Source organism: Hyla sarda, chromosome 9 (assembly GCF_029499605.1).
Source record: "Hyla sarda isolate aHylSar1 chromosome 9, aHylSar1.hap1, whole genome shotgun sequence".
NCBI classification, from domain to species: Eukaryota; Metazoa; Chordata; class Amphibia; order Anura; family Hylidae; genus Hyla; species Hyla sarda.
In genome coordinates, this window is record NC_079197.1 from 172,806,167 (window position 1) to 172,821,166 (window position 15,000).

The 15,000-nt window shown below is 42.2% G+C and overlaps 1 protein-coding gene across 1 annotated transcript in view; it reads left to right on the forward strand.

The window, feature by feature from the left end:
• GABBR1 (gamma-aminobutyric acid type B receptor subunit 1) overlaps positions 1-15,000 on the forward strand; it is a gene marked incomplete in the record, with an annotated part of 109,695 nt that overhangs the window by 15,126 nt on the left and 79,569 nt on the right. Inside the window, 1 exon segment of the mRNA XM_056541138.1 lies at positions 3,611-3,631. Coding sequence (XP_056397113.1) covers positions 3,611-3,631 — 21 coding nt within the window.

Genomic DNA, 15,000 nt, shown 5'->3' on the forward strand with positions numbered 1-15,000 from the left:
AATGTCCGGCAGTTACAACAAACTACAACTCCCATCATGCCCTGACAGCCTTTGGCTGTCAGGGCATGATGGGAGTTGTAGTTTTGCAACCACTGGACAACCACAGGTCAGGGAACAGTGTCTTATACCACACCACAAATCTTTAGATACAACTCCCAGCATGCAGTTGCATGCTGGGAGTTGTAGTTCTGCAGAAAAATCTCCAGCCTTTTATATACATTTTGGTAAAACAAGCAAGAACCTGTAATAATCTACTTTGTATTAAAGGGGTATTCCAGGAAAAAACTTTTTTTTTTTTAATAGATCATCTGGCTCCAGAAAGTTAAACAGATTTGTAAATTACTTCTATTAAAAAATCTTAATCCTTGCAGTACTTATGAGCTTCTGAAGTTAAGGTTGTTCTTTTCTGTCTTAGTGCTCTCTGATGACACGTGTCTCGGGAAACGCCCAGTTTAGAACAGGTTTGCTATGGGGATTTGCTTCTAAACTGGGCGTTTCCAGAGACACGTGTCATCAGAGAGGACTTAGACAGAAAAGAACAACCTAACTTCAGAAGCTCATAAGTACTGAAAGGATTAAGATTTTTTAATCAAAGTAATTTACAAATCTGTTTAACTTTCTGGAGCCAGATGAGATATATATAGATATATATATAGATATATATAGATATATATAGATATATATAGATATATATAGATATATTTATATATATATATATATATATATATAGATATATATATATATATATATAATATATATATATATATATAATGTATTTTCCTGGAATACCCCTTTAAGCTTCGGTCTCTTGGTGTTTCTCTGGTTTGTGCAGCTGTGATCCCTGCAGGATCAATTGGTCATGTCTGTTCTAGGAGTTGATCCTCCTCCCTTTCGATCAGGCGCGACTAATCAAATTTACACGAAACAAAACGCGAATCATTACGGTCTCCCTGCAGTTGCGGTCACAGAAGTTTGTGTTCAAAGACCAGGAATCCTAGCGCTACACATTCTCCATTCTTTTACCCCTTTATATAGAATTCCTTTAAAGGGGTACTCCCGTGGAAACCTTTTTTTTTATTATTTTTTATTTTTTTTAAAAAATTTTTATAAATCAACTGGTGCCAGAAAGTTAAACAGATTTGTAAATTACTTCTATAAAAAAAAAATCTTAATCCTTCCAGTACTTATTAGCTGCTGAATACTACAAAGGAAATGGGTTTTCTTTTTGGAACACAGAGATCTCTGCTGACATCATGACCACAGTGCTCTCTGCTGACATCTCTGTCCGTTTTAGGAACTGTCCATAGCAGCATATGTTTACTATGAGGATTTTCTTCTACTCTGGACAGTTCTTAAAATGGACAGAGATGTCAGCAGAGAGCACTGTGGTCGTGATGTCTGCAGAGAGCTCTGTGTTGCAAAAAGAAAACCATTTCTATTCGGCAGCTTATAAGTACTGGAAGGATTAAGATTTTTTAATAGAAGTAATTTACAAATCTGTTTAACTTTCTGGCACCAGTTGATTTAAAAATAAAAAATAAACATTTTCCACGGGAGTACCCCTTTAAGAAACCTTACGTGAACTAAGCTGCAATACCACAGACAACCTGAGGACAGAAGTGGCGCTGTTTATGGAAGAAAGCAGCTCTGTTTTTCTCGAAAGGGATTATCGAAGAATAGAAAAAAAGGCTAATTTTGTCTAAAAACAGCGCCACCCCTGTCCTCAGGTCGGGTGTGGTATTACAACTTGGCTCCATTCACTTTAATGGAACCGAGCTGCGATACCACAGACAACCTGAGGACAGGTGTGGTGCTGTTTATGGAAGAACGCAGCTATGTTTTTCCAATACTGGATATCCAGAAATAGAAAAACAGTGCCACATCTGCCCTCGGGTTGTGTGTGGTATTGCAACTCGACTCTATTCACTTTAATGCAACTGCAATACCACAGCCAACCTGAGGACAGGTGTGGCGCTGTTTATGTAAGAAAACAGCTATGTTTTTCCAATCCTGGATATTCAGGAATAGAAAAACAGAGCTAATTTTGTCTAATAAATAAAAACAGCGCCACACCTGCCCTCAGGTTGTATTTGGTATTACAACTTGGCTCCATTCACTTCAGTGCAATAGGTTTCGAGCAATGTCTCTTCAGCTGTTGCAAAACTACACCTCCCAGCATGCCCGGACAGCCAAAGGCTGTCCGGGCATGCTGGGAGTTGTAGTTTTGCAAAACCTGGAGACACACTGCTTTAGTGAAACTGTGCTGCAATGCATCAGACAACCTGAGGAAATGCATGGCGCTGTTAATAGAACAATGCAGCTAGGTTTTTCCAATAGTAAAACAGAGCAAATTTTATCTTAAAACAACGCCACACTTGTTCTCAGGTTATATGTGGTATTACAACTTGACTTCATTCATTTTAAAGGGGAACTCGGGTGGAAAACTTTATTTATTTATTACTGGTGCCAGAAAGTTAAACAGATTTGTAAATTGCTTTTAATTAAAAAATCTTAATCCTTCCAGTACTTATTAGCTGCTGAATGCTACAGAGGAAATTATTTTCTTTTTGGAACACAGTGCTCTCTGCTGACATCACGAGCACAGTGCTCTCTGCTGACACCTCTGTCCATTTTAAGAACTGTCCAGAGCAGGAGAAAATCCCCATATCAAACATATGCTGCTCTGGACAGTTCCTGAAATGGACAGAGATGTCGGCAGAGAGCACTGTGCTCATGATGTTAGCAGAGAACTCTGTGTTCCAAAAAGAAAAGAATATCCTCTGTAGTATTCAGCAGCTAATAAGTACTGGAAGGATTAAGATTTTTTTTACAAATCTGTTTAACTTTCTGGCACCAGTTGATTTAAAAAAAGAAAGTTTTCCACCGGAGTACCCCTTTAAAGTGTACATGTCTTCAACAAAAATGTTTTATATAATGTAGATAATGCCAATATATATTGTGTGTGTGTGTATGTATGTGTGTATATATATATATATATATATATATATACACACACACATATATTGGTTAAAAAAAATGTATATATTTTTGCCTGTGTCTCTATGAGGAGTCCAAATACAGGAAGTGAGGGTGGACAAGCAGGACTCCGTGCAGTAAGAAAAAGCAGGACCGTGTGCACAGGCTCCTGTCTCATACATCAGGATGATTGACAGGCCTGGAGTCTGCACAGATCCCTGCTTGTCCCGCCCTCACTTCCTGTTTTTGGTCTCCTCCTAGAGACAAAAAGACAATAGTTGCAGGGACGGCATTTTTCACCAGAAATTATACACTATTTTTAACCAATGTATATTACAAATATACATATAATAGTTTTATCTACATTATATAAAAAGTCAGGAACTGAGCTGCAATACCAAAGACAACCTGAAAACAGGTGTGGCGCTGTTTTTGAAAATAATGAACTACGTTTCTCCAATTCCGGATAACCCCTAATAATGCAGCAATATGATTGGTTGATTGCAGCAACTGCTTCATTGTGACCCCCTAGTGGTTGGGGCCCCAAGTTCAGGTCACAAGTACCGTAAGTACATTAGTCATGTAACTGCTTCCCTCTCTAACCAGTCTCTTATCTCTTTGGCTAACGCTGCAGTCAGACGCCCGGACACGTCACGTAAGTCTCTCTGTATGTGTGGTCTGTTTTGTGACTCCTCCCCCGTGGGGCCGTCCGTACCCTGGCTCCTCCCCTGCTGTGTTGTGTTTCTCGTGGCCCCTCCCCCGCTGTGCCGTCTTCTTCCCCTTCTATCATTTCTCTGCTCCATCTCCTGACATATTGTTGTGTTTTATATCAATTTGTATCCACTCTATGTCTATCATTAGCTGTTTAATTCTTCAAATGGGCGGAGTCTTGCGCTGCGCCATTCTACATTGCGGATCAGCACGTCAAACGATGCACGCAACCCTATAAGGGGGGAATTTATCAACGGGCGTGCAGCTGAAAAATTGTGTGCGCAGTCAGGAGTATTTATCATTAGCGCAGTTTTTCGCGTAGTGCGCAAACCTTCTGCGCAAGTGTCCAGTTATTCCCAGTTGCTGCGCAAAATTTATCATGTTGCACGTGGCGCCTCAAAAATTCACGCAAGTGACTGGAAGCCGCCTGGATAGTGCAAAAAAAAAATAAAAATAAATAAATGGGGTAAAATCTCACACCCCTTCCTATGCCAGCCGGCCACTGGAGCACATTGCGTCATTTTTGCGCAAGTGTTACCTTTGGCGCATCTGCTAACCACGCCCTCGCAAACACACGTCAAGAAGACAACATAAAAACAGCACAAAATTAAATAAATTTTTGTGCAAGTCTAGGCGCAAAATAAAAACACAGTGTGCGCAAATTTGCACGTGCACGCCACTTGACAAATTTCCACCAGTTTTTAGTTTTTTATTATGTGCGTTGACCTCTGCCGTAACAATTTGAATTTTGCGCTGTTTTCATGTTGTCTGCACTGGCTTCATAATTTTTTTTCTCGTTGCGCGCTTCCAGGGGGTGTGGTTGGCGGATGTGCCCGTTGGTGCGCTGACTTTTTTTCAGTTTCGTAAAAATTATTTTTGCGCAAAGTACTTCAGTGAGGGACTGGTGTAGAAATGTGCCTGAGCTTTCCGCTTTTTTTATTTTTTCTTATTTTTTTGCACTATCCTGTCACTTGTGCAAATTTACGTGTGCTACATAGTAAATTTTGTGCAGCAGCTGGAAAAGCCACACACGTGCAGCCAGGGCTGGTGGAAGGATTTTTGTCGCCCTAGTCCAGTGTTTCCCAACCAGGGTGCCTCCAGATTAGGAATCGACCGATTATTGATTTTTTTTAGGGCCGATACCGATAATCTGTCAACTTTCAGGCCGATAGCCAATAACTTATACCGATATTGCGGTATAAGTTATCGGCTATTCACACACCCCCGCCCCCGCAGAAGCCGCTGCAGATCAATGATTTAAAGCGGGCAATTTAAATCAATGAACTGCAGCGGCTTTCGCGGGGCCAGAGACCGCCGCCGCCACCCGCTTCTCTCCCCCTGCCCGTCCTGGGGTCCTCCCTGGTCCAACCACCGCCGCTGCCCAATTGCCTCCCCCATCCTTGGTTTTATAATTACCTGTTCCCGGGGCCCAGGGTCCGCGCTATTTCTGGCTCCGGTGGCGTCCTGAGCTGTAACTGTGTGCTGCGTCACTCGCCATTGCGCTGCGTCACTCGTCATTGCAGGAGCCAGAAGTAGCGAGGACCCCGGGAACAGGTAATTATAACACCGGGGATGGGGGAGGCGATGGGGCAGCGGCGGTGGTCTCTGGCCAGGGAAGCGGGGCGGGGCATTATCGGCATATCGGCAAGGTAATTGCCGATACCGATAATGTCCAAAATCGTGAATATCGGCCAAACCCATAATCGGTCGAGCCCTACTCCAGATGTTGCAAAACTACAACTCCCAGAATGCCTGGACAGCCTTCGGCTGTCCAGGCATTCTGGGAGTTGTAGTTTTGCAACACCTGGAGGCACCCTGGTTGGAAAACAATGCCCTAGGCAAAAGCTAATTTTGCCGCCCCCTGGACTAATTTTGCTGCCGATTGGCCCGGCCTTTGACACGCCCTACCTTACTGACACACTGTAACACAACCTCCTCATGCTGCTGGCTGAGCGAGTGGTTCGGATGCTGGTTGTCTATCTTTCTTGTGGCAGGCAAAGCGGTGCCCCCCATCTAGAGGGCGCTCCAGGCGGCTGCCTATTTTGCCTATAGGCAGAGCCGGCCCTGTGTGCAGCAGGTTTTGCATTGCACAAAAACCTGCGCGAATGATAAATTCCTCCCCGATTTTGGATTTTTAATGTGGCAGCTGCTGCCAGTTGTTGGGACGTAACAGATGTAGCAGAGCTGGGCTTGTTATATTTGCTGTATTTGTTTCCCTGTAGATAAACAAGTAATCCTACAGCACTGACTAAAGGAGTTTTACCATTGTAATGTGAATGAAGCTCTATCAGTCTGTGCAACTTTCTTATAGACTTTGTGTTTTGAATAATGAGGGACGTCCTGATCCTGGTGTCTGTATAGAGGCCGATACCAAACCTTCACACAAGTACAAATGTCCCCGATACCAATCTCAATACCTGCAGATCATAAGATCCTCCGCTCCTACACTGTGCCTCTTTGGGAGGGGACTGATTGGGGGGCTTTTACCTAATAGGGGGATTCCATGCCGAACTACTGGGGGGCTTTTACCTGATGGGGGATTCCCTGCCGAACTACTGGGGGGCTTCCTGCCTGCCAAACTATTGAGATGCTTTTACCCGACAGGGGGATTCCATGCCGAACTACTCGGGGGCTTCCTGCCTGCCAAACTATTGAGATGCTTTTACCCGACAGGGGGATTCCATGCCGAACTACTGGGGGCCTTTTACCTGATAGGGAGATTCCCTGATGAACTATTGGGGGGCTTTTACCCAATAGGGGGATTCCCTGCCCAACTACTGGGGGGCTTTTACCCAATAGGGGGATTCCCTGCCCAACTACTGGGGGGCTTTTACCTGATAGGGAGGGCGGGCGGGGGCACTGCAAGTATACGGCCTATGACACTACACATAAGGCAGATGTAATAGTTTCTGATCCTGAGTTATATGGTGTATTATACTCCAGAGCTGTACTCACTATTCTGCTGGTGAGGTCACTGTGTGCATACATTACATTACTTATCCTGTACTGATCCTGAGTTATATCCTGTATTATACTCCAGAGCTGTACTCACTATTCTGCTGGTGAGGTCACTGTGTACATACATTACTTATCCTGTACTGATCCTGAGTTATATCCTGTATTATACTCTAGAGCTGTACTCACTATTCTGCTGGTGAGGTCACTGTGTACATACATTACATTACTTATCCTGTACTGATCCTGAGTTATATCCTGTATAATACTCCAGAGCTGTACTCCCTATTCTGCTGGTGAGGGCACTGTGTACATACATTACATTACTTATCCTGTACTGATCCTGAGTTATATCCTGTATTATACTCCAGAGCTGTACTCACTATTCTGCTGGTGAGGTCACTGTGTACATACATTACTTATCCTGTACTGATCCTGAGTTATATCCTGTATTATACTCCAGAGCTGTACTCACTATTCTGCTGGTGAGGTCACTGTGTACATACATTACTTATCCTGTACTGATCCTGAGTTATATCCTGTATTATACTCCAAAGCTGTACTCACTATTCTGCTGGTGAGGTCACTGTGTACATACATTACATTACTTATCCTGTACTGATCCTGAGTTATATCCTGTATTATACCCCAGAGCTGTACTCACTATTCTGCTGGTGAGGTCACTGTGTACATACTTTACATTACTTATCCTGTACTGATCCTGAGTTATATCCTGTATTATACTCCAGAGCTGCACTCACTATTCTGCTGGTGAGGTCACTGTGTACATACATTACATTACTTATCCTGTACTGATCCTGAGTTATATCCTGTATTATACTCCAGAGCTGTACTCACTATTCTGCTGGTGAGGTCACTGTGTACATACATTACATTACTTATCCTGTACTGATCCTGAGTTATATCCTGTATTATACTCCAGAGCTGTACTCACTATTCTGCTGGTGAGGTCACTGTGTACATACATTACATTACTTATCCTGTACTGATCCTGAGTTATATCCTGTATTATACTCTAGAGCTGTACTCACTATTCTGCTGGTGAGATCACTGTGTACATACATTACATTAATTATCCTGTACTGATCCTGAGTTATATCCTGTATTATACTCCAGAGCTGTACTCACTATTCTGCTGGTGAGGTCACTGTGTACATACATTACTTATCCTGTACTCATCCTGAGTTATATCCTATATTATACTCCAGAGCTGTACTCACTATTCTGCTGGTGAGGTCACTGTGTACATACATTACTAATGTATGCACTCACTATTCTGCTGGTGAGATCACTGTGTACATTACTAATGTATGCACTCACTATTCTGCTGACATACTTGTGGACATACATACAGTTATGTTTAGCAGCTCCATTATCCCCTTCCCATCAGGAGAGAGGGAGGAGCCAGGGAGCTGCTGAGTCAACACCACACTGACAGTGAAAGGACTACACAACTTCCCATCAGGAGAGAGGGAGGAGCCAGGGAGCTGCTGAGTCTACAACACACTGACAGTGAAAAGACTACACAACTTCCCATCAGGAGAGAGGGAGGAGCCAGCGAGCTGCTGAGACAACACCACACTGTCAATGAAAAGACTACACAACTTCCAAGAGAGAGGGAGGAGCTTGGGAGCTTCTGAGAAAACACCACACTGACAGTGAGGGAACTATACAACTTCCTGTCAGATGAAAGGGAGGAGCCAGGTAGCTGACTAGACCAGTGTTTCCCATCCAGGGTGCCTACAGGTGTTGCAAAACTACAAACATTTTGCAACAGCTGGAGGCACACCAGTTGGGAAACACTGGCCTAGACAACATTACACTGACAGGGAGTGGACTACACAATATTCTTTCAGGAGAGGGAGGAGCAGGGGAGCTTCTGAGACAACACCACGCTGGCAAGTAAAGGACTACACAACTTTCTATCAGAAAAGAGGGAGGAACCAGGTAGCTGAGAAAATGATGTCACACTTACAATGAAAGAACTACACAACTTCCTGTCAGGAGAGAGGGAGAAGCTGGGGAGCAGCTAAGACAACACCCCACTGACAGGGAGAGGACTACACAACCTCCAGTCAGGAGAGAGGGAGAAGCCGGGGAGCAGCTAAGACCACCACGCTGACGAGAGAATTACACAACTACCTCTCGGGAGGGAGGAGCCAGGGAGTTGCTAAGACAACACCCCACTGACAGGGAGAGGACTACACAACCTCCTGTGAGGGATAAATCACACAAAGGCATGCTAAATCCAGTACAATTAGTGATAACACCATATTAGTAAGTTATATATCTTGGAGGTGATAATCTTATTTAAATACGATTTCCTAAAACTGGAGCACCCCTGTTATGCTGTAACACTCAGTGTCCCAGAAAAGTATGTGACTCCCTGCAAATAATCAAATCCATCCAGCCGGACCCCTCATTCTCCTGATGTCTGGTGAATCCCTACACCAGTGTTTTCTATCCCAGGTGCCTCCAGCTGTTCCAATACTACAACTCCCAGCATGCCCCGAAGCAGAAACCTTTGTACAGGACCCCATAGCTTCACCCTAGGACCTTATTGGGCTACAAAGTCAAACTCCAAAATCTAAAGCAGTTTTTTCCAACCAGGGTGCCTCCAGCTGTTGCAAAACTACAACTCCCAGCATGCCCGGACAGCCGAAGGCTTTGTACAGGAGCCCCATAGCGTCACCCAAGGACCTTATTGGGCTTCCGGCCAGGCCTAGGACAAAGTCAAACTGCAGAATGTAAAACAGTGTTTCCCAAACAGTGTGCCTCCAGCTGTTTCAAAACTAAAACTCAGCATGCCCAGACAGCCGAAGGTTTTGTTCAGGAGCCCCATAAGATCACCTTAGGACCTCATTGGGCTTCTGGCCAAACTGCCTTCGGCTGTCCGGGCATGCTGGGAGTTTTAGTTCTGCAACAGCTGGAGGCACCCTGGTTTGGAAACACTGCCATAGACATTAAAGGGGTACTCCGGTGGAAAACATATTATTATTATTTTTTTTACAGCAACTGGTGCCAGAAAGTTAAACAGATTTGTAAATGACTTCTATTAGAAAAATCTTTACCCTTCCAGTACTTTTTCGGAGCTGTATGCTACAGAGGAATTTTTCTTTTTTTGTCTTGACCACAGTGCTCTCTGCTGACACCTGATGCCCGTATCAGGAACTGTCCAGAACAGGAGAAAATCCCCATAGCAAACCTATGCTGCTCTGGACAGTTCCTGACACGGACAGAGGTGTCAGCAGAGAGCACTGTGGTCAGACAGAAAAGAAATTCAAAAAGAAAATAATTTCCTCTGTAGTATACAGCCGCTTAAAAGTACTGGAAGGGTAAAGATTTTTTAATAGAAATCATTTACAAATCTGTTTAACTTTCAGGCACCAGTTCATTTAAAAAAAAATAAATAAAAAAAAATTCCACCGGAGTACCCCTTTAAATGGTCGGCTTTAAACCTCATCTTGGCTATAAGGGGTATATATATATAGAACAGGAAAGGATTTGCTAGTGGGGGAGGTGTCATAACGTTATAACTTATAAGATCTGACGCCTTAGAAGTGATGGTAATAATATATTTAAAGATGTACAAGGTCGATACCGATCACTGCCGCCTAAATTATTCATTCCAAGAATGGCGCAGCCGACAAGGAATATAATTTACGGGCGGAGGAAGCGCGGCTCCGTCATCAATATTCAGAAGGGTTCTTCACAGTTAAAGCTCTGGAGCCCCCGACCACGACAGGTCAGCGCAGATAAAACATTAACCTCATTTCAAGAGGATTTTGACCCAAAAAAATATAAAATAAATGTGCCCATCATTCCGAGCTCGATACCCCATATTGAGAAGGTCAATTGTTTTTCTTTTTATTGATGGAAATTTATTAGAAAAGGAAAAAACTCAAATTTCCCATGGACCATAAGTATTTAGACCCTTTACAATGACACGTGACATTTATCTCTGGCTCCTCCCATTTCTCTTGATTATCTCTGAGATGTTTCTCCACCTTGATTGTAGTCACTTTTGGTAAATTCATCTGATTGGACAAGACTCAGCCCTGTCTATATAAGGTCTCACAGCTGACAATGTATATCAGAGCAAAAACCAAGACATAAGGGGGAAAGAACTGCCTGTAGAGCTCAGACACAGCCCTGTCTATATAAGGTCTCACAGCTGACAATGTATATCAGAGCAAACACAAAGTCATAAGGCGGAAAGAACTGCCTGTAGAGCTCAGACACAGCCCTGTCTATATAAGGTCTCATAGCTGACAATGTATATCAGAGCAAACACCAAGTCATAAGGCGGAAAGAACTGCCTGTAGAGCTCAGACACAGCCCTGTCTAGATAAGGTCTCACAGCTGACAATGTATATCAGAGCAAAAACCAAGACCTGAGGATGAAAGAACTGCCTGTAGAGCTCAGACACCGCCCTGTCTATATAAGGTCTCACAGCTGACCAATGTATGTCAGAGCAAAAACCAAGCCATGAGGTTGAAAGAACTGCCTGTAGAGCTCAGACACAGCCCTGTCTATATAAGGTCTCACAGCTGACAATGTATCAGAGCAAAAACCAAGACATGAGTAGGAAAGGACTGCCTGTAGAGCTCAGACACAGCCCGGTCTATATAGGATCTCACAGCTGACAATGTATATCAGAGCAAAATCCAAGACATAAGGAGGAAAGAACTGCCTGTAGAGCTCAGACACAGCCCTGTCTATATAAGGTCTCACAGCTGATAATATATATCAGAGCAAATACCAAGACATGAGGATGAAAGAACTGACTGTAGAGCTCAGACACAGCCCTGACTATATAAGGTCTCACAGCTGACAATGTATATCAGAGCAAAAACAAAGACATGAGGATGAAAGAACTGCCTGTAGAGCTCAGACACAGTCCTGTCTAAATAAGGTCTCACAGCTGACTGTATATCAGAGCAAAAACCAAGACATGAGGATGAAAGAACTGCCTGTAGAGCTCAGACACAGCCCAGTCTATATAAGGTCTCACAGCTGACAATGTATATCAGAGCAAACACCAAGACATAAGAGAGGAAAGAACTGCCTGTAGAGCTCAGACACAGCCCGGTCTATATAAGGTCTCACAGCTGACAATGTATATCAGAGCAAAAACCAAGACATAAGGGGGAAAGAACTGCCTGTAGAGCTCAGACACAGCCTGGTCTATATAAGGTCTCACAGCTGACAATGTATATCAGAGCAAAAACCAAGACATGAGGGGGAAAGAACTGCCTATAGAGCTCAGACACGGCCCTGTCTATATAAGGTCTCACAGCTGACAATGTATATCAGAGCAAAAACCAAGACATGAGGGGGAAAGAACTGCCTGTAGAGCTCAGACACAGCCCGGTCTATATAAGGTCTCACAGCTGATAATGTATATCAGAGCAAATACCAAGACATGAGGATGAAAGAACTGACTGTAGAGCTCAGACACAGCCCTGACTATATAAGGTCTCACAGCTGACCAATGTATATCAGAGTTAAAACCAAGACATAAGGGGGGAAAGAACTGCCTGTAGAGCTCAGACACAGCCCTGTCTATATAAGGTCTCACAGCTGACAATGTATATCAGAGTAAAAACCAAGACATGAGGGGGAAAGAACTGCCTGTAGAGCTCAGACACAGCCTTGTCTATATAAGGTCTCACAGCTGACAATGTATATCAGAGCAAAAACCAAGCCATGAGGTTGAAAGAACTGCCTGTAGAGCTCAGACACAGCCCTGTCTATATAAGGTCTCACAGCTGACAATGTATCAGAACAAAAACCAAGACATGAGTAGGAAAGGACTGCCTGTAGAGCTCAGACACCGCCCTGTCTATATAAGGTCTCACAGCTGACAATGTGTCAGAGCAAAAACCAAGACATGAGTAGGAAAGGACTGCCTGTAGAGCTCAGAGACAGGATTGTGTGGAGGCATAGATCTGGAGAAGGGGACGAAAACATTTCTGCTGCACTTAAAGAGCCAAAGTGGCCTCCATAATTCTTAAATGGCAGAGAAAGGAACAACCAGGACTCTTCCAGAGCTGCTGACCCCTCCCCCCCCCCCCCCCAAACTAAGTAATCGGGGGAGAAGGGTCTTGGTTAGAGAGGAGACCATGAACCCAATGATCAGGGCTCCAAAGATCCTGTGTGCCTTATGGGGGATTTTTTTTTTTTTACCCCTGAGGTTGAGGAGAACAATTTGATCAGAAATAAAAAAATGTAAAAAAAATCATCATAATCAAGTTTTTTGGGGGTATGAATTGCTTAACTGTAGCCATCGCCAAACACCAAACATATGACGGTGGTGTGACATCGAGGCACACCAGATTGATGTGAATGAGCTGAAGCAGGGACTCTTGTCAAATGGGAGTCAAATGTTGTCTATGGGAGCGCGGAAAAGACACGAGTACAACAATCTGGCATCATCGGCGCTTCGATAAAAACTAATGGAGCCGTCGCCGTCTACCGACATGTGCTCCTCACTGAGAGATCCGGGGTCCCATCCCGGAGATTGCAATGGGTCCCAGCGCAACTGTGGATATCCTGTGTATAGGGGATAAGTTATTATTTGTTAGAGTTCTATTTTAATAACATCCATTTAAGTTCCATCTCTGAGCCCACTTGGGCCACCATTGACCCGGATGTATTTATTCTGGGGCAGCCAGGTCTGGACTATGATTGATCCCAATAGAGTGTGTGACTATATGTAACCACGTGATCTTTCAGTAAAAAGAAAAATGTAAAAAAAAAATATATATATATTCAAAAATTTCTCCCAGCTGGGGGTGCTATTTTTTTTATATTTTAATTTTTTTTTATTTATTTTTTATTTCTATAAACAGAAAAAAAATGGTAATCAAAAATATTTAAAAATGTTTGAATATTTTTATTTTTTATTTATAAAAACTGAAAAATATGGTAAACAAAAATATTTTAAAAAATGTTGAATATTTTTTTTTTTATTTATATTTTATTTATAAAAACAGAAAAATATGGTAAACAAAAATATAAAAAAAAAGGTTTGAATATTTTAATTTTTTAATTATTTTTTATTTATTAAAAACGGAAAAACATGGTAAACAAAAATATTAAAATGTTTGAATATTTTAATTTATTATTATTATTTTTTATTTAGAAAAACTGAAAAATATGGTAAGCAAAAATATTTAAAATAAATGTAATATTCTTGTTTTTTTATTTATAAAAACGGAAAAATATGGTAAACAAAAATGTTTAAATATTTATATTTTTTATTAATTTTTTTATTGATAAAAACGGAAAAATATGGTAAACAAAAATATTAAAATGTTTGAATATTTTAATTTATTCTTATTTTTTATTTAGAAAAACAGAAAAATATGGTAAACAAAAATGTTAAAATATTTATATATATATATATATATATATATATTTTTTTTTTTTTTTTTATTGATAAAAACGGAAAAATATGGTAAACAAAAATATTAAAAATTTCTCCCAGCTGGGGGCGGAGCGCCCCCAGCTGGGAGAAATTTTTTAATATTTTTGTTTTCCGTTTTTTTTCCATTTTTATTTTTATTTTTTCTCCCAATAATGCGCAATAGTGGCTCCGCCGCCTCCATGACTCATCTGAAATGCACCGAGCTCATAGCGTTCAGCTCCATCCTGCCGCATCTATATATATATATATATATATATATATATATATATGTGTGATTTATGATCCGCCACATGACGCTAGTCAGCCTTTCTGTAAGCCGCGCTCACGGGCCGTGTAAACACATGTAGACACCGTCCTCGCTCGTCTTGGATGTAATTGGACAGTGTTATTCCCAGTGGTAACCTGCTCCTGGAGTATGATGCAGCCGAGGTCACGTGACGCCGAGTGGCGTTATCCTGTCTGCTCCCCCGCCCGCCCCGGATAACATCCGCTCTATAACAGACCCAATGGAGCATTTCATTACAGCAATTCCATTCATTTTTCTTTTTCACGCTGCAAAAATCTGCACAATATGTCAGCGCTGTAGGAGGTTTTACTACTGCTGTAGTCACTTAGAGGGGGACTCCAGTAAAATGTGCTGCTTTATAATGGATGTAGCAGAGTCGGACAGGCGTCAGTGTATTGGAGGGTCCCAGGCTCCGACACAGTACTGGAGTATTAGGGTCTAGGCATTATTTTATTCTGTAGCTTTTGTTAGGGCCAAAGGGGAAACAGTGGATATTACTCATTGATATGTAATATATATATTTACTTATTTTTATATATATACTAGCTGAGTACACGGCGTTGCCCGGTTTTTCCTTCCTAATCCTTGTTGTGGAGGAAAATAAACAAAGGAGGAAGC